The 24,597-nt window shown below is 44.5% G+C and overlaps 3 protein-coding genes and 1 non-coding gene across 12 annotated transcripts; 1 reads left to right on the top strand and 3 right to left on the bottom strand.

The window, feature by feature from the left end:
* Positions 1 to 2,674: 2,674 nt before the first annotated feature.
* Positions 2,675 to 11,540, bottom strand: LOC125521472 (putative aconitate hydratase, cytoplasmic). Of its 3 annotated transcripts, none has more exons than XM_048686523.2 (20): positions 11,337 to 11,540; positions 10,955 to 11,071; positions 9,445 to 9,605; positions 9,266 to 9,358; positions 8,981 to 9,166; positions 8,750 to 8,911; positions 7,865 to 8,009; positions 7,623 to 7,765; positions 7,388 to 7,444; positions 7,229 to 7,308; positions 7,082 to 7,157; positions 6,477 to 6,662; positions 6,297 to 6,364; positions 6,051 to 6,169; positions 5,845 to 5,966; positions 5,515 to 5,613; positions 4,650 to 5,129; positions 4,376 to 4,474; positions 4,056 to 4,298; positions 2,675 to 2,989 (listed from the first exon to the last, which is right to left on the bottom strand). In XM_048686523.2, the coding sequence occupies exons 1-20, from the start codon at positions 11,338 to 11,340 to the stop codon at positions 2,915 to 2,917; spliced, it is 2,715 nt and encodes a 904-aa protein (XP_048542480.1). In that variant the 5' UTR covers positions 11,341 to 11,540; the 3' UTR covers positions 2,675 to 2,914. The 3 variants fall into 3 exon arrangements, with proteins under 3 accessions (XP_048542480.1, XP_087394113.1, XP_087394112.1); XM_087537987.1 differs by lacking the exon at positions 11,337 to 11,540 and adding an exon at positions 11,215 to 11,301 and having other exon boundaries at positions 9,445 to 9,531; XM_087537986.1 differs by lacking the exon at positions 11,337 to 11,540 and adding an exon at positions 11,215 to 11,300.
* Positions 11,541 to 11,766: 226 nt separating this feature from the next.
* Positions 11,767 to 20,498, top strand: LOC125521471 (RNA-binding CRS1 / YhbY (CRM) domain protein). Of its 6 annotated transcripts, none has more exons than XR_007289300.2 (6): positions 11,767 to 11,925; positions 12,006 to 12,351; positions 12,459 to 12,860; positions 12,989 to 13,227; positions 14,772 to 15,078; positions 19,982 to 20,498. XR_007289300.2 is itself a non-coding variant. In XM_048686521.2 (5 exons), exons 1-4 carry the CDS (start codon positions 11,855 to 11,857, stop codon positions 13,178 to 13,180), a joined length of 1,011 nt encoding a protein of 336 aa, XP_048542478.1. In that variant the 5' UTR covers positions 11,767 to 11,854; the 3' UTR covers positions 13,181 to 13,227; positions 14,772 to 15,265. The 6 variants fall into 6 exon arrangements, 1 of the variants encoding a protein (XP_048542478.1); XR_007289298.2 differs by having other exon boundaries at positions 19,977 to 20,498; XR_015612356.1 differs by having other exon boundaries at positions 19,947 to 20,498.
* LOC125526067 (5S ribosomal RNA) lies at positions 13,608 to 13,726 on the bottom strand. Its single transcript, XR_007291535.1, has one exon. It is a non-coding gene; the product is annotated as a 5S ribosomal RNA (ribosomal RNA).
* Positions 20,499 to 20,742: 244 nt separating the features above from the next.
* On the bottom strand, positions 20,743 to 24,101 carry LOC125521470 (aspartyl protease family protein At5g10770). 2 transcript variants are annotated; one of them, XM_048686520.2, is made up of 3 exons: positions 23,947 to 24,081; positions 22,810 to 22,967; positions 20,743 to 22,312 (listed from the first exon to the last, which is right to left on the bottom strand). In XM_048686520.2, exon 3 carries the CDS (start codon positions 22,299 to 22,301, stop codon positions 21,015 to 21,017), a length of 1,287 nt encoding a protein of 428 aa, XP_048542477.1. In that variant the 5' UTR covers positions 22,302 to 22,312; positions 22,810 to 22,967; positions 23,947 to 24,081; the 3' UTR covers positions 20,743 to 21,014. The 2 variants fall into 2 exon arrangements, with proteins under 2 accessions (XP_048542477.1, XP_048542476.1); XM_048686519.2 differs by lacking the exon at positions 22,810 to 22,967 and having other exon boundaries at positions 23,947 to 24,101.
* Positions 24,102 to 24,597: the final 496 nt, after the last annotated feature.

The raw sequence follows: 24,597 nt of genomic DNA, 5'->3' as shown, positions 1-24,597 counted from the left end.
TTTGTGTCAAGATCCAATCGGGCGACCCAGCAGCAGCAGCGTCATGTCCAGCAATGCCGGCGACGAGCTCAGCAGCCCCCCCGCTGCCGCCTTCACCCAAGAGGGCTTCACTGCTCCTGCTGATGCCTTCACCCAAGAGGGCTTCCTTGGTGACGAAGCCTTCTCATCCGGTGACAGATACCCAAAAGAAGATGAAGACGAACTGCTATCCGGTGATGGATATTCAAGAGATCCCGACAGATCTGTTGAAGAAGAAGGGCCTCTAGGCGAAGAAGAGGAAGACGGAGATGATCTGATGCTCATCGTTAAACAAGGTGCTCAAGTTGAGCCTAGCAGCAACAACTATGAATTGCATGGGAGCAGTGCCGACGTGCCGTGCCCCGAGTGCGGGAAGCTCTTCAGGAACGACAAGTCCATGTTCGGTCATCTCCGAAGCCATCCCAATAGGGGGTACAAAAAGGGTTCTGGTCATCTCAAAAGCCGTCCAAGCAAAGGCTACAAACCACCTGCCAGGCCCAAGCCACTGCCGAGCCGCAACGGTAAACTGTCGCCACTGCCGAGCAGCAACGCTAAACTGTCGCAACTGCCGAGCCGCAACGGTAATCTGTCGCCACTGCTGAGCCGCAACGGTAATCTGTCGCCACCTGCCAACGACAGCAGTCGCGTGGCCAGGTACAGCCAGCGTGATCCCGAATTAAGTAGATTTGAAGTAATGATGGCTTACGTGATGCTCACGCTTAAGCAACGTGGTGATGGGGTAGCGCAGGATCAGTCTCACAAGAGAAAGCGTGAGTCCAGCGAACTAGATGTTCCTGAAGAAGATTTGGTAAGGAACAAAGCAGGAGATGGTGTCGTGCTCGGTGATAGACATGGCACCTCTGTTGCTGAGATGCTAGGAGATGATGTGGTGCACCGTAGCGAACAAGGCAGTTCCCTTGTGGAGATGGCAGTAGATGATGCCGTGCTCGGTGATAAACATGGCACCTCTGTTGCTGAGATGCCAGGAGATGATGCGGTGCACCGTAGCGAACAAGGCAGTTCCCTTGTGGAGATGGCAGTACATGATGTCGTGCTGGGTGATAAACATGGCACCTCAGTTGCTGAGATGGCAGGAAATGATGTCGTGCTCGGTGATAAAAATAGCACCTCAGTTGCTGAGATGGCAGGAAATGATGTCGTGCTCAGTGATAAACATGGTACCTCAGTTGCTGAGATGCCAGGAGATGATGCGGTCTACCGTAGCGAACAAGGCAGTTCCCTTGCGGAGATGGCAGGAGCTGACGTGGTGCTCCCGAACGAGCACCACGGTTCTGTTGCGGTGATGGCAGAAGATGATGTGGTGCACCGTAGCGAACAAGGCAGTTCCCTTGCGGAGATGGCAGGAGTTGATGTCGTGCTCGGTGATAAACATGGCACCTCAGTTGCTGAGATGCCAGGAGATGATGCGGTGCACCATAGCGAACAAGGCAGTTCCCTTGCAGAGATGGCAGGAGATGACGTGATGCTCCCAAACGAGCACCATGGTTCTGTTGCAGTGATGGCAGGAGATGCGGTAGTCCGCAACGAACATGGCAATGTCGAGGTACCAAGGAAGAAGGGGAGGAAGAAGTCCAAAGAAAGCACAGAGGCACGTAGAAAGGAGAAGGTGCCCAGTGCAAGCATGGTCAAGCGTTCTTACACATGCAAGCAATGCAAGGCAGAATTCCCCACACATCAAGCTCTGGGCGGGCACATGGCTGCGCACAACAAGGACAAGAGGATCCAGGCCCAGAATGAGCAAGCAGCAGCAGCATGGGAGGCACATCAGCACCAGATAGACCGGAGTCTAAACAGGCTGGTAACCAGCAGCATGAAACCAGCATGGGAGGCACATCAGAGCCAGAAAGGCCAGAACCCAAACAGGCAGGGAACCAAAGGTGGCGGCGAGGAACCCAGGCAAGGTGGTGGCATGTTCATGTCCACCAGAGAACTGCTTATGGAACGCTACACCAAGCTGTTCAACCAGGGGTGGCTATCCAGGCAGGAGGCTGGAGGATCGTCCAAGAGGCAGCACACTGAGAAGGAGGATGGTGGCTCTTCGTCGGTAGCGCCGCCCCTTGCGGATGGAGGTAGGCGCAGGCCATTTGACATTGACCTCAATGCCATGGCTCCAGAAAAGGAATAGAACAAACACATACCTTTTGTGTGTTTTAGGAAAAAGAAGGAATAAATAAAGCCATTCTGTAGGCAAGCAAATTACCATGTATCTTGAGAGAATCTTGTACTTTCACAACAATATTATATAATGTCTCTCCAAAGCTATACTTGCCAACAATACCCAGCAGAAAATATGTCATGTGAACACAGGTAAATTCGCCACCATGACACACTAACAATACTATATATACTAGTAAGATTGAATAGTAAATTTTAGTTTGCGTCTATGGATCAGAATTAGTTCCACACTAAAGTTTCCAAATAGTAGAATCGTGCTTGCAGTAAATTAATTCCAGACTATATCATTTTTAAAGGCTAGTACACTTGATTTATCGACCAATGAACAGCATATATACATTCTTACTGATTTCTAAAAACTACTGCATAATGCAAAAATATAATTCTATTATAATATTCATTAATATGGTGCAGTTGTAAAGTCAAATAAATAAGAACCTGCAAATGAACATAATGAGTATTATCATGTGACGTATTCTTTATTATCCGATCTCACATGCATGCTAAAGGATAGTCAGGTACATACAAATCATGCTTGAACATCGGTTGTTTATTGTAATCACCTTATTTCAAAGCTAAGACAAAAGGCATCATAAAATTCATACTACAGGACATAATTAATATATACAAGGAAACGCCAAAAGAAGAAAGTTCTGGACCTCATGCTTTAATTTCCCATGCAAACGTGCTCTCGAAGACACTAACATGCTGAATTGATAAGTTTTCGCATAACATATTGTAGTATTCCCCCATGATCAAAGTAAGACAGTTCCACCTGCAAAATCATGTTTAAGGAAAAACCTTAAATTCTGTATGCATACTACTTGAAGAAATTATATATAATAAAAATAATGCGATATCATACAGCCTGTCTACTAAACTGTGCATATTTCATTAGAAATGAAATTTGATCATACAAAAATCAACGTTCTACTGCATCCTAAGATGTTATAAATAAGGAAATGTTGAAGACATTGCATTAAAGCTCAGGAAGATTGAAGTATTTTTTCGTTAGCATAAATTCTCACACGAAGTTCTTTTGGGTTTCATCTCCATAATAGTGGCTGAATTTTGATGATGGCTCGCCAAGCCTATCACAACCCTCCTCCTTTATCTGGGCTTGGGACCGGCTCAGGGTAGACAAAACTTGACATGGGAGGAGTCCATAAAGAGGGACCTGAAGGACCGGAATATCACCAAAGAATAGCCATGGATAGGGGTGCGTGAAAGTTAGCAGTCCCAAACAAGTTGGGTTGGCTAGAGTGGAAACCTAAAAGATCTCGAAATGGTTGTTAGCATAAATTCTCACACGATATTGAAAATATAGATTTAAACAGTTTTCTTTCTTTTGTACATTTCTTATAAATATATTCTATAGTTTCATAATATATTTCAAGAATTTCCTGAGTTATGTTTATCTCAGTATCTTTTATATGATCAAACGTCGACCTAATGTGGCGTCAATAATAGGGCACAAATAGATGCAGCAAAAGAGAGAAGGTTGGTTTTAGATGGCATGAAGTATTCTCAGTACAGGAACAACTCCAGAATATATATCATATAATTTACTTCTCAATTTCACATTCCTTGCAGACAGAAGCAGCACTAGTTAGCATCCTTAAAAGGAAATTAGTTTACAGAAAATTAAAGGCTCCTAGAGGATTAGATACTTGAAAATTATATGCAGTATATTCTGAGAAGTACTTTGTAATTTGTTATTGGATTTAATAAATATATTATGATATTTTATTAGTAAAAGTTGTGTTTTAGAGATCATATCTATGTCTAATATTACAGCTTTCAGGGAAACGGAAGGAGTAATAAGTAAAGGTTCCATTTACCTCTGTGTCAAAGCGAAGCGTACATGTAAACGATTTTCGTGTGCTTGTGGTAACAACAATATCCTGGCCGGGCTGCATTTCATGAACACTGCTTGGAAGATGAATAGTGTATTGTTCTTGTCCAGTCAAACCAATTGAGTCCATATCTTCTCCAGACTTGAAGCACAGAGGAATTACACCCATCCCGACTAAATTGCTTCGATGGATTCTTTCGAAACTTTTGGCAATTACAGCCTTAACTCCCTGCGGCGACACATTATTCCATGAGCCTACAAAGTGAGGACGTGCAAGGCACGAAACTTCTGTACTAAAATATTTACCAGCAACATAGTGCCTTTTGCATCCCAGTCCCTCGAACTTCCAGTCCCATATTCAGAACCCGCCAATACAATTGTGTCTTGCCCATCATTCTTATACCTCTATCAATAGTATGGAGAAAAGAAGAAACATGAGTAGCACAACTGCTCTTTTTCACAAATAGAAAGTTTTAAAAACTTTTGCAGCAGGAGAAATAGCCATCAACTAATTCATGAATATGGGAATTATGGACAGTGGAAAAAACCAAGACCAGTCTTTTTGTGCAAAGGAACTAACCATGGCAGCATCATAGACATAAAGCTTCTCTCTTGTTGGAATGTGAATTGTTTTTGGTCCAGGTTCACCGTCCAAAAGCTTGTTGACAATCCGAATATTGCCGAAGGTTCCCCTCATCATTACTTCATAGTTTCCGCGACGGCTGCCATACGAATTAAAATCCCTGTGCTTCACAGAATGGCCAACGAGATACTTGGCAGCTGGGCTATCCTTGTGAATGCTCCCAGCTGGTGAAATATGATCTGTCGTTACACAGTCACCAAAGCTCAACAAGCAGTAGGCATCCTTTATACTATGAGGCCCAGGTAGATCCATACTCATGCCTTTAAAGAAAGGAGGCTCACGAATGTAGGTTGAATTAGGGTCCCAAGAGTAAACATCTGTAGTTGGAACCACCAGTTGATTCCACATGGGATTGCCTTTCGTGATTACCTCATAAGTACTTTTGAACATATCAACCAAGACATTGGAATGCACAATCTGTGATTTGCATTGTCAGCACACAACAATTAGAATCACCATTGAATAAGTTCATGTACGTCGTTTGTGTTAGACGTAGTGAGGGCAGTACCCGTGCGTATGAATGTGATACCCAAGTGTGTCTGGATATGTTGTGTGTGTCTGTGTGTGTTAGGATATTTGTGGTATTCCACCTCTTGTATATATATAGTACAAGGGTAGCACCCGTGTGTATAAGGGTGATACCCGAGTGTGTCTCTAACAGTTAGAAGCGCCAATGTCCAACAGGAGTGCAGCTCCATTGCTAAATTGAATCTTGTTTGAGCAAAGGTGCATATGTGAATGCTGCCTATTCAACCTTTGCAATGTGATGTGCATCAATTGCTTTCCAAGAAAACTTACTTACTTCTGATACTTCCTCGCTAGATGGCCAGATGTCCCTTAGGAAAATTGGTCTGTTGCCCTTTCCAGTTCCAATTGGCTCCTCTTCAAAATTGATATCAACCTAAACACGACACTCTAAACATAAGAATCCATACCGTTTTGGGGAACAGGATCCACTTTTCTTTTTCTATTATAACAGTTTCTAATTGGCAACATGATTTAACTATACAAAACAACCACTATGCTAATGGATATTAATAGCAAAACATACATAACAAAATACCCTATAAGTTACATATTTTTACGTTAGCTGGAAAGCATCATTGCAAACATTTACAATATTTCCACTTACAGTGCCAGCAAGAGCATATACAACGACTAGAGGAGGAGAAGCAAGATAATTAGCTTGAGTTAATGGATGTATCCGCCCTTCAAAGTTACGGTTTCCAGAAAGAACAGCAACCGCGATGATGTCTAACAAAAAGATAAAAAATTATACTAGTGTCTTCAATATGATACTTTGAAAGGAGTGAAGAGGCACATGCAAGAAGATAGTACCATTTTCTGTAATTTCATCTGCAACGATTTGATCAAGATCACCTGAATTTCCGATACAGGTAGTACAGCCATACCCAACTAGATTGAAACCCAGGTCGCTCAAGTACTTCAGCAAACCACTGAAAATGTTATATTGCATCCACGATCAGTATGATTGGAGGTTACAATACATAATTGCATCCAGGCCGGATTGCAGGAACAACAATAAGGGGCATATGATGAATTAAGTGACATGTAGAAACATACCTCCTAAGCAGATATTTGGTAACAACTCCTGACCCAGGGGCAAGACTTGTTTTAATCCATGGTTTGACCTTACCAAACAGAAGAAGGCAATTGAGTACCCTGACTAGCCAAAGGGCAGAGAAGGAAGATGCACACCTACAGTAACTATAAACTATTGATCATAATTAACTAAGTGCTGACCTCGAGGCCCAACTCGTAAGCTTTCTTTGCAACCAACCCAGAAGCAATCATAACGGTGGGGTTTGAGGTGTTTGTGCAGCTTGTGATAGCAGCTATGACAACAGTCCCATGTTTAAGCTCTGCAGTTCGCCCATGAAAATCAAACTTCACCACTCTATTTTGCAAATCTTTTGGGATACCATAACCCTGAAATAAATAGAATGAATCATCCTTGCTTCTGTCTTCTCAAGAGAATAGTTACATTAGGTAAAGCAAACACACTCAACATATCTTATGACCTAAAAATACCATGGATGTTAGTCAACGCATGAAGCTATTGGAAAATGAGAAAAATTGGTAATTTTCAAATGTATCAGCACAGCCCATGAACTTTTTATGAATACAGACTTGAGACCAGAATTCTGGAATTTGTTTGCAAAGACAGGACAAGAGGCACACTTATAGGCTGTAACGAACGTCTAACGTAAGTTTTGATATATTATGTTTGCTCTCTTGCGCAACACCTCAACCACTTGGAATTAATAGACTTAAATATATAATCTAGGCATCAAGATCCCTTCAATTAGTATGAGCAAACAAATTTATTTGTCTGATGATCGACGCACCTTGAAACCAATTTTATTTTCCAGACATGCATGCCAGTCTGTCTTCATGTCTTTTAAGGTGACTCGATCATGAGGTCTGCAAGAAGAGCTTGTATTAAAACCATGTAAGAGAATGGAAGTATACCACAACATAACAGGATAAATTACCTCTTCGGACCAGAAATACATGGCTCAACATCTCCCAGATCCAATTCTATGTATGATGAATATGTCGGTTCTATTTTAGGCTAAAATCATAATGGAATACGCAGTCAATATTCCTGCATGGTGTTCACTATATTCATAACAGTGAAGAATTAAACTTACTTCATTGTAATCCACAAACATTTTGTTTGCACGTAGATATGCCTCTATTGTTGATACCTACATGGTCAAAGCATTCAGCATTACCGAATAAGAACGTAGTTCTCAGTAGAAATTATGTTAACCATCAGGACATGGATATACTAGTGTACGTTTTTGTTCCAAACAGCATCTGCAAAGCATAGCAATGTATATGTAGCAAAGTCATTTTGAAAGAACAAACAACCATTATACTCACAGTTTCATCTTCTCTTCCAGTCATTTTAAGATATTCTAAGGTGATATGGTCAACTAGAAAGAAACCAACAGTTGCTCCATACTCTGGTGCCATATTTGCAATTGTTGTTCTATCAGCCAATGCAAGCTCTTCCATACCTCGGCCTACACTTACACAGTAACAAAGCTAAGTCCCTGATAATAGCTGCTAACTGTTTGTGACAGGACAAAGGATATCTGCCAATGATCTAGACAATAAAATACCATAGAACTCCACAAACTTTCCAACAACACCATGTTTCCGAAGCATTTGGGTAACCGTGAGAACTAGATCAGTTGCTGTGACCCCATCCCTTAGTGTTCCATGTAGCTTGAATCCAACGACACCAGGTAATACCATGCTCATGGGCTGCGGACAAAATATAGAAGAGGTAAATATATAAAGCATTCACTGAGCTTGTGGGGAAATTTTGTTCTCATGTACTATCGATTCATGGCTCGGTAGTCGCTGAACATTTAATGTTCATCAAAACTGCAGCAACAGACTGACAGGATCATTTACATGTTCCAAACAACTACCTAGACTAAAATTAATTGTTTTATTGATAACTAGTAATCGTGCACGTGCAAATGCACATATATGAATAAAATTGATAATTTAATCTCTTGTAACCCTGTGCTCCCGATCAAATAAAACTATCTGCCTGAAGGTGGTTCGAGCTCCGAACATAACATCAAGAATCAGCTAAAGGCACTATCTTTGCGAAGAATCAGCTAAAGGCACTATCTCTAGACTCTGATAGGAAGCAATTTATGTGTTCCATATTACAGATTACCAGGTTGCTAATAACTTTTAATTCCTTCTGTAGTAACAATCATGCTTTTATATTAAGTATGGTGATAATGGAATAAAATGTTATGCTGATTACTGGCAAAACATGCAAAACAGGGTCCTTGCACCATTTATGCAATAGTTTTAGTTGCAATAGTCAAACAATTATAAACATCATACTTGATTTGGTCCCTGCGACAAATTGTTTCAAACTGAAAAACTAGCACAAGAAACAGGCAAATATCACTCAGCATACTGTTTTCCAGGAAATTGCATATGCAAGCACATGTCAAGGCCAAAAGAATTTGAGCATGTACCTGACCAAGCATAGCTGCCTCAGCATCAATCCCTCCAACCCCCCAACCAACAACACCCAGTCCATTAATCATTGTAGTGTGGGAATCAGTCCCCAGAACACTATCGGGATAAAGAAGGCCATCTCTGTTGAAAACAACTCTGGCAAGATACTCAAGATTTACCTACACTAGATAACATAAGATAAGAGTTCAAACATAAAAAAAGAGAACTCTTGATGTTATTCCTTTCACCTGATGAACAATACCAGAACCAGGAGGTATGATAAGCATATTGTGAAATGCAGAAGACCCCCATTTAAGGAAGGCGAACCGTTCCTTGTTTCTCTCGAATTCCAGTTCCATATTGGCCTGTATCGCATTTTGTGACCTCACCACATTAGCAGTTACTGAGTGATCAATTACAAGGTCTGCTGGAACCTAAAAGCAGAAATACGGAACTGTATATTAATTACAAAGAATATGTGAAAGGAAATACGCTCTGGCTAAATTAATATAGTATAGGAAATAATTTAATACCATCGGGTTAATCTTATCAGGATTGCCACCTAATTCCAACATTGCGTCGCGCATGCTTGCAAAGTCAACAAGGACAGGCACACCGGTAAAATCCTAAGCCGAGGTATCATTAGAAAACACTGCATGCAAAGAGTTTTATATGGGAAATCAGCTAATGTTAGATCCTTGTACAGACGTACCTGAAGTATCACACGTGAGGGTTTGAATGGTATTTCAACTTGCTCCAGGGAGGTCTTCTCCCAGCCCATGATCTTCTCTACATCCTCCTTGGTTATTTGGAACTCGTCACAATTACGCACCGCAGATTCAAGAAGAACACGAATGGTGTATGGCAGTTTATCTGGAGAAGGCATCACCAAGCACTCTAATAGGTGATGTACTTCCTTCACAGTTCCTAAATGCAGCTTTGACAAACATTTTCTTATGATGTTCAATATATTTGCAAATATGTTGTTTGGTCCAACTTGAACCCTTAACTATACAACCTGTTTATAATAAACACCGAACTTTATGAAACCATTTAACCTGAGACATAGATACTTGATAGTTGATTTTGTATTATAGGATTCTAAAAAATTATAAATTTCATAGGGGTAGAGAGTGCTCTGAAATGATAATCTGCGAAAAATTCAATCAACAGGATGAATATATGTGTCCTGTGTAAAAGTGAAAAGACAAATTCCTTTATCTCTTGTGTTTTTTTTTTGTATAGAACACAAATAGTTATACTGTATGATGAAGTTTTAATGGTTCTCACTTTATAGCATTTCCCTTAGGCATGAATTGTTTCAGATTATTGGTAACCCTTGGAGACCAACCACCCTTCAAGCCTTCCCGCAATATTTAGGGTGGTTTTGCACCTATGAAACTTCAGAAAGCTTTGAAGTATGGAAGACTGAGAAACTGCAAATTTTCATCCAAACATCTGAGTATTTGTCCTCTGTAACAAAACAGGACTCTGTTTATCTATTCTCATTTCGTAAAATATATTTTTGCATGATATAATATCATAACATTTACTGCATATATCAACTGTTTTACATTTTTTGGAAACCAGAAATTAAGAAAACATTATAGAAAACCAAGGAAGGGTTCAGTTTAAATGATTTTAGAAGTTCAGTGTTTGACATAGACGGTTTCATAGTTCAGAGCTTATGTTGGACCCAGCACCATAGCTCACGGTTAAAAATGGACATTTTGCTATAATAAAACTGCAATGGAATTGTTGTAAAAAGAAAAGCCTAGGGTACAAACGCTAAAACAGAAAACTTAGAGAATATCATTATTACACAACTATAGCCACAACCCACATGTAACATGCGCCTGGCCCTGCATGCCATTCTTGCATGCGACGATATATTCTACCCCCTTTATTATGGCATATTTATTTTCATGCAGTTTATACAAGCACGTGTTACTGTCCGAATAACAAACCGGTTTGACCGTTAGCGTGGTCGTGGAAGCATTATTTGTATGAAGCGGTTTGACCGTTAGCGTGGTTGCGGAAGCATTAGTCGTATGTGAAATGCTGTTTTGTCCAAACATTTCAGTGGATTTCACGCGTGGATTCGAACGCGGGGTGTGCGAGTTTACCACGGCAAGATCTAGCCACCGAGCTAGCGGCCGGTTCTCTCGTGGAAGCATCATTAATTTCTATGTGAAATGTTATTTTGTCCAACCCAGCAATACCTATTCGCTGATCGCCTAGGTCGGGGATGCTGTAGTAGCTGCCACAATCGCCACCCTCACGGTCTCGGAGCCCCCTCAACGCGAAGCTGAATGGATTGCTGTTGCTGCTGCTGGTAGCTGCACACATAATCATCAAAAGTGCCTGATTTAGTTAAACTGATTCCATGAACTGCCTACAAAATGACGTGAGAGCCGATCCCCTAAGTCGCCGAATTACGAACCACAACGACGAAACGAAAAGGAGGGCTAAAAGCACATACACTTAAATTAACCCCAAAAATACGGCGAAATTCTTTGCAGCAAGGAGCAACGAGGACTCGACGTGCGCTCGAAGATCAAAGTAAAAGTACAGAAAACGAAAAGTTGCAGCAGAAAATCGTACCCATGGCCACCGGACCGATCGGACGAAGAGGGGAGCAATGCGACGAGCGGCAGGCGGCGGGGGGATAGCATTTGGCGCGTGGCGTTGATGAGGACGGGGAGGCGCCGAGGTCGAGGCGCTGTCGTGGCGGGGCGAGGAGGAGGGACACGAGCGGCGCGCCTCGTGTCCCCCCGCGGCATTCCCCACCTGGACGACGACGGATAGCGGCGGCAGGAAGGAAGGAGACAAAAGTCCCACCAAAACGCGGGCCTGGCTGGGCCGCAACCGCTCTGCGCAGCAGGAGATTGGGCAACCGCCGATTCGTGATCGGACGGTGGCCGAGTGTAATTTTGAGTTTCGGGCCGACGATCTCCGGCCCATGTTCTGTGTAGCAGACGTGTGGCCCATTATAAGCCCATCCAAGGTTTTACCAACCAACCACAGGCCCTGCTAGCCCAAACACACAAACAAACCCAGTTGGCCCTAACTGAACACCTCGGGTGTCCGGCGACCGGAGCGCCTTCACTGCTCGGTCCGCCATGGCGTCCCTCGTCCCCCGGCTCCTTGGCCGCCGGACTCTGCACCCCGCCGTCGCTCTACGCTCTCCACGGTTCATCGCCACTCCTCCTATTAATGCCTCCATCGCCATCTTGTATTTTGGGTTTGATTTATCTGTTGCCTCCTAACCAGCGATGCTTGGATGCGATTCCACGGCGCAAATCCCCCACGCCCCTGCCCGCTGTTCCGGCCTTCCCTGGGGGTTGATGGATGCGCGGGAGCTGCGCGGAGATGGTGGTTTCTCTCGCCGGTAAGGCACCGGAGCACGGCGGTGACGCTGAACACGGACGGTGGCTTTGCGCGGTTCTCGGTCGGAGATCTGGACACGAAGCAGAATGGAGTGCAGAATCAGCCGCCGGCGAAGAAGAAGATGTCCAAGAAGTCCAAGGTCAACCAGCTCAAGTGGTTCCGCCTCAAGGCCAAAAAGAAGATGAAGTCGCCCAACCCCGAAGTCAGGATAAGATACAAGCTCGGAAAGGTTGCTTGGTTTTAGCATGTTATATATTACCACTCTGTTCCCTTTCGTATGTATAGTTGATGAGAAATGCTGAAGTGCTGCATTGTCAATTTCTCATATGAATTCAGGCCAAGAGGAAAGAAGAATGGCTGATTGAGAAACTCAGGAAGTACGAGGCCCCGAGGGCTCCAGAGCCGGTTCACGACCCTGAGATTCTGACCGAGGAGGAGAAGTTCTATCTGAAACGGACTGGGGAGAAGAAAAAGAACTATGTTCCTGTTGGGAGGAGAGGGGTGTTTGGTGGTGTGGTTCTCAACATGCACCTCCACTGGAAGAAGCATGAGACTATGCAAGTAGTCTGCAAGCCCTGTCGACCTGGGCAAGTGTATGAGTACGCAGAGGAGCTGGCGAGGCTCAGCAAAGGGACAGTTATTGATATTAAACCTAATAATACCATTATCTTTTATCGTGGAAAGAATTATGTGCAGCCAAAGGTTATGTCACCTCCTGATACTCTTTCTAAGCAGAAGGTAATCATCACTAGTCCTATACCGACAAATCTGCTTGTTCTCATGGTACTCCTTTTCTATCTGAGCATACTATCGTTTAGTTTGTTCAGTTGACTTGACATCATGTATCTATACTCCCATGTCCACAGGCCTTGGAGAAATATAGGTATGAACAGTCTCTTGAACATACCAGTAAATTTATTGAGCAGCTGGAACAGGAGCTTGAAGATTACCAGAAGCATGTTGCTTTATTTAAGAAGCGTGAAGGGGCTATTTCTGAGCAAATCAGTAATGAAGACTCTGCTGTGGATGACCTCACAACTAGCTCAGATACCGATTGAATTGCCTTCTTCCTCAATTGACATCTCATATTCTTTCCGCAATGAAGGTTTGAGAAGATCTCGCTACCCTAAAAACTTATGTCATGTTTTTTTTTCACTCTTCCAAATGTTTGGCAGGTGCAAGAAACGTTTGGTAGCAGCCACATTTGTGGCGTTCCACACTTGTCTAACATTGTATTTATACCCCACCTATCATAGACCTTTATTTACCCAAGTTTTGCCACAAGTGTGGTGACCAATTTGATCGCCACAAAACTGCCACTTGCCGTACCTGTGGCACAACAACAACAACAAAAATCTTTTGGGTTTCATCTCCATAAGAGTGGCTGAGTTTTTACGTTGGCTCGCCAAGCCTATCACAACCCTCCTCCTTTACCTGGGCTTGGGACCGGCTATGTTGAGACAACATAGGCGGAGTTTCTTTAAAGAAATGCAACACGAGGACTTCCCAGGAGGTCACCCATCCTAGTACTACTCTCGCCCAAGCACGCTTAACTTCGGAGTTCTGATGGGATCCGGTGCTTTAGTGCTAGTATGATCGCATCCACCTGTGGCACAAAATTGAGTTAATTTATGGATGGCAGCCAAACATGCCCTTAGATGCAGAGCTTAATATTCATACTGAATTGAGAAGCTTTCCCTTAGATAGATTACAATAGGAATTAAACAGCGCTTCAATGCTCAGAATCAGGTAGAAAAAGAGCGGTAGCATATTCAGGGGTATTATGCTTAAAATTACTAGTCTGGGTAGTTGGTAGGTACTTGGTACAAATGTTCTTTGTTTGTGTCTTGATGTGGTCTTAGATTTGATATATCCATTTAATGAAAGTTCTGTTGTTACTTGAACATCAACGTTGTCAGCATTTGATCTTCATAGGGCTGGTAGTGAGTAAAAAGCTAGTTTTTTCTGTTCAGCTTGATTATATTGGTATGATTAGTTTCATGGGTTTTTATCATGTATGCCACTAGTTGTGTCCCACTAAGTTTTGCCAGTAGAAGTTACAACTGCTAAAAATGCTATCGTTTTGTGAGATGCTTGCTCAAAAATGCCATTATACACCTAAAAAATGCCATCGTTCCATTAGATGCTTGCTCAAAAATGTCATTAGACACCGTTACTGTCAGGTCAAACCCGTTGACCATGTTATATGACCAAAGTACCCCTAGACCCATATGTCAGCTCTCTCTATTTCACAATGATAGGTGTGGGCCCCACTTGTCATGAGTAAGAAAGCAAATAATTTTAGAGGAAAATAAGAACGTTGTTGGGGGTCGAGTGGGACCCACACTTTATTGTAGTGAGATAGAGGGAGAGCTGACATTTTGGTCCATGGTTATTTTGGTCATATATCATGGGAAACAGGCTTTGAGCTGACAGTAATGGTGTCTAGTGGCATTTTTTAGCATGCGCCTAATGCAGCGATGTCATTTTTGAGCAGTTGAAACTTAGTGGCATAAATGATAAAACCCCTAGTTTCATTGCACTGCTTTTAGGATCCTAAGAATAAGTGACCTTCTCTTTTAGAATCTGTTGTACATTGCCTTACAACCATTACGCGTGACTTGTAATTTTGCAATAGCCCTTGTGTAGGGTTCTCATGCTATCTCATAAAATGGAAAAAGGGACAATTAGTAGTTCAAGAGCTATTATACTGCTGGAGTACCATGAACCCAGAGGAGCAATACCTATGAGGAATCAAGTACCATAAACATATTTATGGGATGCTCACATTGAGAGTTAGTAAAGTTTATGGTTTGAAGATTTAAGGTAGTAGTGGATGCTGATGGTGGAGGAGATGAGTTGAACTTTTTGAGAGAGATGGGCTTGCTTGTTGCTTCAATACTGAAAAATCAACTTGGGTTATCTGCTGCAAAGGAAGCCTCTCAAATGGAAACTGGTAAGCTCTTACCTGGATCTCAACGAGTAGATTATAGCATACATAAGATTGATGTTTTCAGATTAGAATTTACTTTTGTAAGATTAGTTACTATACCGTCGGTGAAGTCAAGATAATGTCAAATGAATAAATTATGGTTTGCAGTAGCAAACTTATATAGTTCATACCATGTTTTACTCGTGAGCAACATTTTGTTCTACTTATTGTTTTCCTTATTGTAGCCGTGAATGGGTTCAGCCCTATTGTTAAAAAAGTCAACTTTTTGAATTTGGTTTCTCTTAGTACTCACCAGCCCTTCTATATTTCACATTTGATCGAATGCTTGATTTGGACTTATATATTCCAAAGATAGTTTCAAAATCTTAGTTATTATAAAATTAAAATTCAACCCAATTTACTTTTGGAAAACTGAATTCGGCAAAGATCATAAGATACTTGCGGTAATTGGTTTTACCACTGGGGTCTTGAATGCTGGTATGACTTACATGCTGCTAGCCATGATACCATGCCATATGTTGTCACAATTGATGATCTCACCATTTCCAGCAACGCACGTACCACCTAGGGGAATACTAACTTATGGCCCTGAAAAGGAAATGAAGTTATTGCTTGACTTCTTCACTTTATGACACTAGTCAAGTGGAGGACTACACATAACTAGTGAAATACCCACGCTTTCCAATTGATAAAGGATTATAAACAATCATGGCATGCTATCGCCGCCGGCTCAATACTCCGCCGGACATACTCCGTGCGCACGGGCTAAGTCATCAGGCCGCTGGATACCCCGTGCGCACAGGCTCACTTACCCTGTGCACACGGGGCTGCCTGTGTGCAGCTGTTGGGCTTTGCCCATGTATTCACATTTCGCCCCTCCTTACTCCTTCATGTTTTGGACCTATATATACTGCTCCATTTAGGGATAGCTAAGAATAGATCTAGACATTAGAGCTTCACTCATGTATCTCCCCTTGTGGGATTCCTCTTGAGAGAGAGAAGACTCCATTGGAGTTCAAGACATCCGTTGGAGAAGATCCTTAGGGATTTGAAGACCCCTTCAAGGGAAGATTCCTCCATGGAATTCAAGACCCATTTCTCCTAGAGATCTAGATGAACTATCTTGTATCTTTATTTCCCTTGTTGTCTTTGGATTTTGATGCACCCCTTGCATTACTTGTGATTTGAGGAGTACTTGGAGTGAATCTTGTCCATTAGAGTGTTCTTGTGTTTTCCCCTTGTGTTCTTGATGTTCTTCCTCAAATTCACCTCCAAATCGTGAACATCAGGCCACCTAATTGGAGGTCGATTTGAGGAAGAACACCAAGAACACAAGGGGAAAACACAAGAAGAACACTCTAATGGACAAGATTCACTCCAAGTACTCCTCAAATCACAAGCAATGCAAGAGGTGCATCAAGATCCAAAGACAACAAGGGAAATAAAGATACAAGGTAGTTCATCCACATCTCTAGGAGAGATGGGTCTTGAATTCCATGGAGGAATCTTCCCTTGAAGGGGTCTTGAATCCCTAAGGATCTTCTCCAATGGAGGTCTTGAACTCCCATGGAGTCTTCTCTCTCTCTCGGAATCCCATAAGGGGAGATACATGAGCTAAGCTCTAATGTCTAGATCTATTCTTAGCTATCCCTAAATGGAGCAGTATATATAGGTCCAAGACATGAAGGGGTAAGGAGGGGCGAAATGTGAATACATGGGCAAAGCCCAACAGCTGCACACAGGCAGCCCCGTGTGCACGGGGTAAGTGCAGCCTGTGCGCACGGGGTATCCAGCGGCCTGACGACTTAGCCCGTGCACACGGGCTTGTACCGTGGGCACGGGGTCCTGGGCTCGTGCGCGCGGAGTATGTCCAGTAGCTCTCCGGAGGGGTCGTGCGCACTGGGTCAGGAGGGACCGAGCACACGGGGTCGCCTGGGTGCGTCTTCTTCCTTCGTGTTGTTGGCTTCTGGCTTCCTCGAGATCTTCCCGTCGGTGTTGGTGGAACTTGGCCTTCCTCTTGACGGTTCCTTCTCCACTTCCTTGGATGGTGTAGTCGTTCCCTTGCGCTTGCACTCCTTGTCATCCCTGAAGTTCTAATAATACCTATGTATGCACACGAGAGGGGTGTCAACTGTCAAGTAGTATACCATCCTCGAAGGGGTCAAGTGAACACGCGTAAAGGAGATGGTTCGCCTTTATGTATGTGAACTAGATGTGGCACTTGTCACTTGCCAAACGGACTCTTGACATGGTGATGTCCGTAGGATGCTCCGCATCATGTTTGCTCTTGTGTTCAATCACAAGTCAGACATAGTCCTTTGGTAGAAGGACGAACTGGTCTATCAAATTCATCTGTCGCCATCAAGTACCACTTGTTCACTTTACTTTACTGCTTTTCCCTTAGCAGTTTACTTCCGTGCTCTGTGTCGATAGACTTATTTGATCTATTTTAGTATTTCGTGCTTTCCTCTGTTTCACTCTATCGGTTCGCATCCTTTTAGTTCGTACTTAGGTTGTTTGTCAGCATGGTCTTCTTTGTGTTTGTCTCTATCTATTCAGCTTGTTTTCATTCGGTGTTATACCTGTTTTCCTAGCTAGTATTCCTATCGGTTATATTGTTGTCATATATCTTCCCATGCTACAATATCTGCTGACCTACTGGATTACCATCGTAATAGTCAGACCTATGTTCTACTATGCACGAACAATTATCGCATCTTTCCTCGAAAGATTTGTTCTTCTCTGAAGTGCATGTTTAGCTTTTGCTTTACCGAACTTATTCCGCCGCTGTGATTCGGTTCAATTCAAACATTCGAAGAATTTTTTTAATCTCCCATTCACCCCCCTTTGGTCGATATACTCTCGGTCCCAACACAGCTTCCCTACTGCATGTCCACACAGTCCATCTCCCGCGCCACCTGAGGCAATGCTGCCTGCCGACCGCTGCCGGCCGCGCAATTTTCAGGGTGCGAGTTTACTGTGCATGTACAGTAGATGCGGCTTGCTCATTTACTGCTGTGAATTTTCAGGGATTCTCCCGGTTGGATAGAGCTCATAGTACGAGTTATGTTTTAGTTGGAGATGCGGGATGCTGCGGCGCCCGCCGGACAAAGCGGCCATATCGCTTGAGCCCACTTATGACCATACGGTTTGTCCAACAGCGCTTAGCGGGCATACTTTGTGGGGCGGCGTTGCGGCCAAGCGGGTAGTCCCGTCCAGCTTGCATCCTGACTTCCACGCCACCCTAGGCCGTTGTCATCATGACCGTGGACATGTCCCAAGTCGTCGTTGGCGCTATCAACGTGATTGCAGGCAAGTCGAAGACCATTTGGGGCACTCTAATAAAACCGCAACCCACTTTTGATCCATGTTCCTGAGGGAGCCACACGTGAGAGGGGGGGGGGGGTATTGCATTGCCCACCTTTCTCCATTACCTTGAGCTTTTGGGTGAACTGTCTGGTGCCGTCCGCTCCGAAGCCGGCGAGGTCCCCGGCGACCACGATATGCGCGGGGTCTAAGGGCAGGCGGCCGTTTGAACGTGATGTTGACGGCGGCGAGCGGCGGCCGCTCGCTCCCTCCTCCTGCTCCAAGCGGCCAGATCCGCACCATGCTCGCGGTCACCTCTGCCCCCTCCCCATCCTTTGGATGTTTGTTGTATTTCTTCAATCATCGTTGGATGATACAGTGCTGAGACACATCGGGGCCGCTTGGGTGTTGCAATCTGACGGCGGATTACAGGCGGAAATGTATTCGGTTGTATTTTACTGGTGTACAGTAATATCCAGGTGTAACAATTTACAGTTGTAAAATTTCACAGACATTCCAAGCGGGGCCTAAGTGTAATTTCCAGAAACATGGTTCATCCAACTTTTGGTACAAGGGTCTAGGTCTCTGCAGTGCCATCTCTTCCAAATTTTGCTGTGAACCTGAACCGTGTAACCTAAATTGGTTTGTGTATGACAAAATTATTATGACATAGGCTTCTGTCACAAAACTCAGACCATGGCCCTTAAGTTGCCTTCCTAAAATATGTTTAATGTGGCAACATCAGAGAGTGAAACACCAACCAGCACATGTTTGTTGCTCTTTGTTTTTATTTTGTGCAGCCTTCACTTATTGTTCTTGTCAAAGCCTTATAAAGAATCCAACAATAAGAAACTGAATATCATAAATTGTTCTTGTCAAAGCCAGCTGCCTGGTGGGTACCACATAGAAGTGTTCCACTTTCACAGCTCATGTGTCAATGTCAAAGAACCCTTTCATATTATCCTATCTGTAGGCCATAGCCAACTAAGACAAAGCAAACCCCAAAGCCATTTGGATGTCTTGCACACCGCTGCCATTATGCCACATCAAGACTCGTATGGTCCCTTTCAGCTGTCCTGTGGTGTATGCTGGCGAACAATTTATGTTAGGCCCCAGCCATTGACATGAGCCCTCACCAGTTGGCTCTGAAGGATTCCTAGTCTCCATTTTTGGTTCTAGTCCAAAAGATGATAAAATCGGTTTATCGGCATCGAGATCTGTTAGTCCTAGATAGCAATCACTCATCATGTAGAACTGGTCATCCTGCAGCATTTTACATCATCTACTTTCTGCGATACAGACATGGTTTAAATTTAAGGCATCATGTCAATTGTGTAATACGGAGACCTCTGAATTTTCCCTTGTGAGTTTTTATGCTGTTAGCATATGACGTTAGTTGGTTCTTGGTTGGCTATGTGTACTTTATGAAGTGAACTACTTCTGTGGATTTTGTTCGGAACCAACTCATACTGTATGACACATGAACAACATTACTATAACATGTATGCATAAATTTAGTTACAATTCGGAAGCTACTGTTTTTCTTATGAGGACCCACAATCTAGTGCCCGACACTGATTGTACCCTTATAACAGTGAAGACCTGGAGACGTAATGGATGCCCATCAGGGATTTCTGAACCATTGAAGAGCTGATTTACAGACCGTTGAAATGAGAGCATACTGGTTATTCTATATGTAGGATGATTTCTTGGATCATCTATCTGTGCTCTGCATGGAATTTGCTGCTTCACAAGCTTTTGGTCTTCTTCACTCGAGAGATTAACAGATTATAAATGGACGAAGTCCTTATCTGCATGTAAATGTAAACTAGTTGTGCTTTCTCGTATAATTGGTGTTAGTTTTTCCTTTTCTTCTACGAAGCTTATCAAGAAGATTGCAATTCTATTAGAAGAGAATAACACCGGTTAGTTATCAGTATCTTTGTTTTGTTGTCACTTTCGATATATGCATGTCCTGGCAGTCTTGCCATCCATCATGGGCAGCTTCCTCCACATCGAGAAGTACTTGTCATCCATCCATGTACTCTCCGTTCACAAACATAAGATGTTTTAACTTTTTTCTGAATCAGATGTATATAGACATGTTTTAGTGTGCTTGTTCACTCGTGTCAGCCTGTATGTAGTCCATATTAAAGTATCCAAAACATCTTATATTTATGAATAGAGAGAGTAGCAATTATTGGAGGCGGCAAAACATCCAAACCAATTGAATAGTTTGGCTAATGTTCTGCATTTGTCATTTGTTGCAAAATTTATGATAAGGAAATTGTTCGTCGAATGGAAACAGGGAATCAATGAATCGTTGGAGAACGCACATTAACAAGTCATGAGTGTATCATATCCCATAATCCCAAATCTTTAGGCCATTGCAATACTTTTTGTACATTTACAATACAGTGGTTGAAGCACTTGTAAAGACAGAAGAAGAGCAAACACAGCAGTTGCCCTGCCTGTGTTTGACACAGTACTATTTCACATGCATCATTGCTTTATGACATTGTTTATCTTCTTTGGTGTAATTGTATTTGCAAGTAGCTTGGCGTGCTCTGGTTGCAGATTTACCTAGTTGGGTCCATGCATGCGATGCAGGTGCGGTTCGTTTCATCCATTCTTCAGCTGCAGCCGCCGGCCGCGAAGCCGATCCTGGACTGCGCGACGTCGTAGACGACGCTGAACGTCTGCTGCTGCGTGTTCCCGATGATCGCCGTGCTGTCGGTGGCCGCGAACGCGAGGCACGTCGTGGACTCGTCCACGTCGATCAGCACGTTGCCCGGCGCCAGCTTGAGCGTCGCGCCTCCGGGGAACGCCATGTCCATGGCCGGCACGCGCAGCGTTGACGCCTGGCCCTTGAAGCACGTGTCCAGGATGGAGTACGCCGGCGCGCGGGGCGCTCCGCCCATGGCTGCGCCTAGCGCCTTGCTCAGCGCCGTGTACACGGCCGTGGGCAGGCGCGTGATCACCGTGCCGGAGTCGATGATCGTCGGCAGGCTTCCGTACTCCGACGGCGACACCGTGAGCGGGCTCCCGGCGACGGACATGCTGGCGAGGCTGACGAAGTAGAGCGAGGCGTCGAGCGAGCTGGACACCATGGGCGTGTACGAGTACTGTCCCGGGCTGTACGACCCGAAGGACAGGTACCCGGTCGACGCCGATGTCGGCAGGCAGTAGGAGAAAGAGTCGCCGAGGCTCGGCGCGAGCTGGTAGAGCAGCGACAGCTTGTTCCGCGCGAGGCCGATGAGCCCGGCCGACCGGCCGAAGAGGCCCTCGTTGTCCTGGCCGCACCCGTAGTAGAAGCCGGGGAACCTGCCGGAGCCGAAGGAGACGGTGTCCCTGCTGAGGTACCCGAGGGAGAAGGAGCTGTCGCCGTAGGTGGCCTGGTAGATGCAGACGCCGGAGGCGGAGCACGCGGACGGGTTGAGCGTGGCGGCCTGCAGCTCCCCGCACTGCGGCGCCGAGCACGGCACCGCGGCGTACGTGCTGGACGTGCGCGGGTTGTAGAGCGGGCCGGCCTGCCGGTGGCACGACACCACGCAGGGGGAGCACTGGAGCCACGTGAGCGACGACCCCGTGTCGACGACCATGGCGTAGGAGGTCGCCGGCGTGCCGAGGCCCAGCTGGGTGACGTAGTTTCCCACGCCCACCGACGCGCCGGGCGCGAGCGGCACCGAGCTGGACAGCGAGTCGGCGAGGTGGTTATCGCCGGAGGACTTCTCGCGGTGCTGTTGGCGGAGCGACGTCGGGTGGCGGGAGGGAGTCTTGGCGAGGCGCGAGGCGAGGCGGGCGATGCGCGCCTCGTCGTGGGCGATCACGGCGGAGAAGGGGAGGTCCGACGGCAGAGGCGCCGGCGAGCAGGGGCTCTGCGGGTGGTGCAGCGTTAGGTGCATGCCGGTGCCATTCATGTGCTGAAAATCTGCAACAAACGACCATCGTATAGTTTGTTAGTATTACTCACGCCATTATCTTAACATGTTACTGTTTGCTGGGATTAACTGATAGTAATGGTTTATAAAATTTCCAACTCTACTCTTACTAAGAGAGTGGCGCCATGTTTTCTGACTACTCAATGTGGTTTGCTTTCGTGAACCAACCTGTGGTTCGATGGTTAGAGGGACTGTATGGTATCCCCACTCACCAGGGTTTAAATCCGGATACTCGCATTGCATTCAGTCGGAGGAGACGTTTCCGTCAGCGACGAGACGTCTATGGTGACTTTGTAAATCTTAACATGATATGCCGGCTCAGTCTTTTGAAGGTGTTCATAAAGATAGGGTGTGCATGTGTGCGTTTATAGGGATGAGTATATGCGCGTGTATATGAGCGCTTGTGTCTGTACTAATATTTTAAAAAAATGTGGTTTGCTTTCAGATGGAGCTAGTCCGTCCGTCCAACCGATGATTGCTAGCTCACCGGTGGTAGGGTACAAACCGTCCGGCCCTGCATATTTTGGTAGCAGCGGACTGCACGTAACTTTGCACGCACACGACCATGACGCGTCGGGTTATTCATTCCAGCGATGTTTGGATATAAGTTGGTACGGAGTCACGGTCTGGTGTTGACGTGGAGAACTACAAAACGAAAGGGATCGTCAGCAGATTAGCAAACAGGAGAATCTGGCCTAACATTCTATGAATGAATTCTGTCACAAACCATTTTATCAATTATACACGCCTTCCGTAATGTACTAAAACCCTATCCATTTTGTCACCAGCTGCAACCGAAATTTGTCGCGGAATCTCCTGTTTTTTTTTTCTCTTTCTCCCTTCTCATCAATGGGGTCTCATCCAGGCACCAACAGACGATGCTCCCATCCCATGGAGCACCGGTTGCCATGCCCTCTCATTTGTCTCCACATCACAACTTTCAAGTCTTAATCAATTATTGACAGGTTACCAATTTGTCCATGATTGTACTACCCGAAAGTCCAACGCCAGAGGAAACCCGTCAAATGGAGTAAACTGAATTGATTCGTCGACAGTTATGGGAAGGGAGAGTCAGGCTGGTTCACGCAAGCGTCTATTCGTGCCACTTATCACTGCTTGGTTTGCTCTGTGTGGTCACCTTCTCTTTTCCTAAGCACTGTTGCTTACTTTCTTGTAGCTTAACGGTTGATATCTCTCTAATTATCTGGTTCGCTGGCTATCTGGCGCCTGAATTTCTATAGAAATATGCGTTATGAATTTCAAATACTCTCCTATACTATAGATGTTCCTGGGAATGTGTATGCTAATCTATTTAACAAACCTGGCACCTGCGATCCATGGTTAGTGAAGGTGGTTAATATAGTTATCACCACATGCTGCCTGTCTAAGCTCTACAACGCCAAAAGAACAAACGACATAGTATCCAGCCCTGATTCAACCATAAGCCATCCATCCGTCTACTTATCATGGTCCCATGAACGGTTCAAGTTAGGTTGTGTACTGCGCAACAAGATGGTATCTAACGATGATGGAAACCTCTATAATAAAAAAGCTATGATGGACGGAAAACTAACTGGGGAAGAGATAAATACACTGCCAATATTACTGAGTATTATGGGAGTACCATTAGCTTGTGAGGTGCAGGCGTTGGTGATCTCCCTGGCAGGAGTCACAAGAGGGAAGATGAGAGAGCCTGCGAGAAGAAGAAGAAGCGACTCCATGGTGTTGCGGGCTAAAAGCTTCTGCTTCTTCTTGAGGACGTTCAGTAGGCTTGTTCTTGTGGCCTCTATATAGTGTGTGCGAGTGGTTCGTTGGAATCTTTCCGGTAGCTTTCAACGCACATAGTTTGTCACAATAGATGCGTCTGAGTTTATCCACCCAAATGATTATTTTTTAGGGACACAAATTATTATCTGTGGTGACGATGCTCTGGGCGAAGCGATTACTGAATTATTGACGAGTAATGTGGCGCTGCTTCTCAAGTCCCGATTCTCAGTTAAGTGCGTAATTTGTGCACTGCTTTTGCTTAGGGAGCACAGATTTTTTTTTTGAAACGAAGGCAAAAGATTTGCCTCATCTATTAATTAAGATAAGAAGAGAGTTTGTTACAGAAGTCACTCTTACACGGCATGAGTGATTACTCGCATAAAATAATAGCCCCTAATTTCTTTGCACCGGCAGTGACCCAAAGGTTTGCCTCGCAAATGATGAAGTTGAGCAAGATTGTTGGCGGAGCGCTCTTCTGTCGAAAGACACGGGCATTCCTCTCATTCCA

This window comes from Triticum urartu, chromosome 7A (assembly GCF_056163025.1).
Source record: "Triticum urartu cultivar PI428250 chromosome 7A, HENAU_Tu73, whole genome shotgun sequence".
Classification (NCBI taxonomy): Eukaryota; Viridiplantae; Streptophyta; class Magnoliopsida; order Poales; family Poaceae; genus Triticum; species Triticum urartu.
Note: the sequence above shows the minus strand (reverse complement) of the source record. Positions and strands in the feature narration are given on the sequence as shown.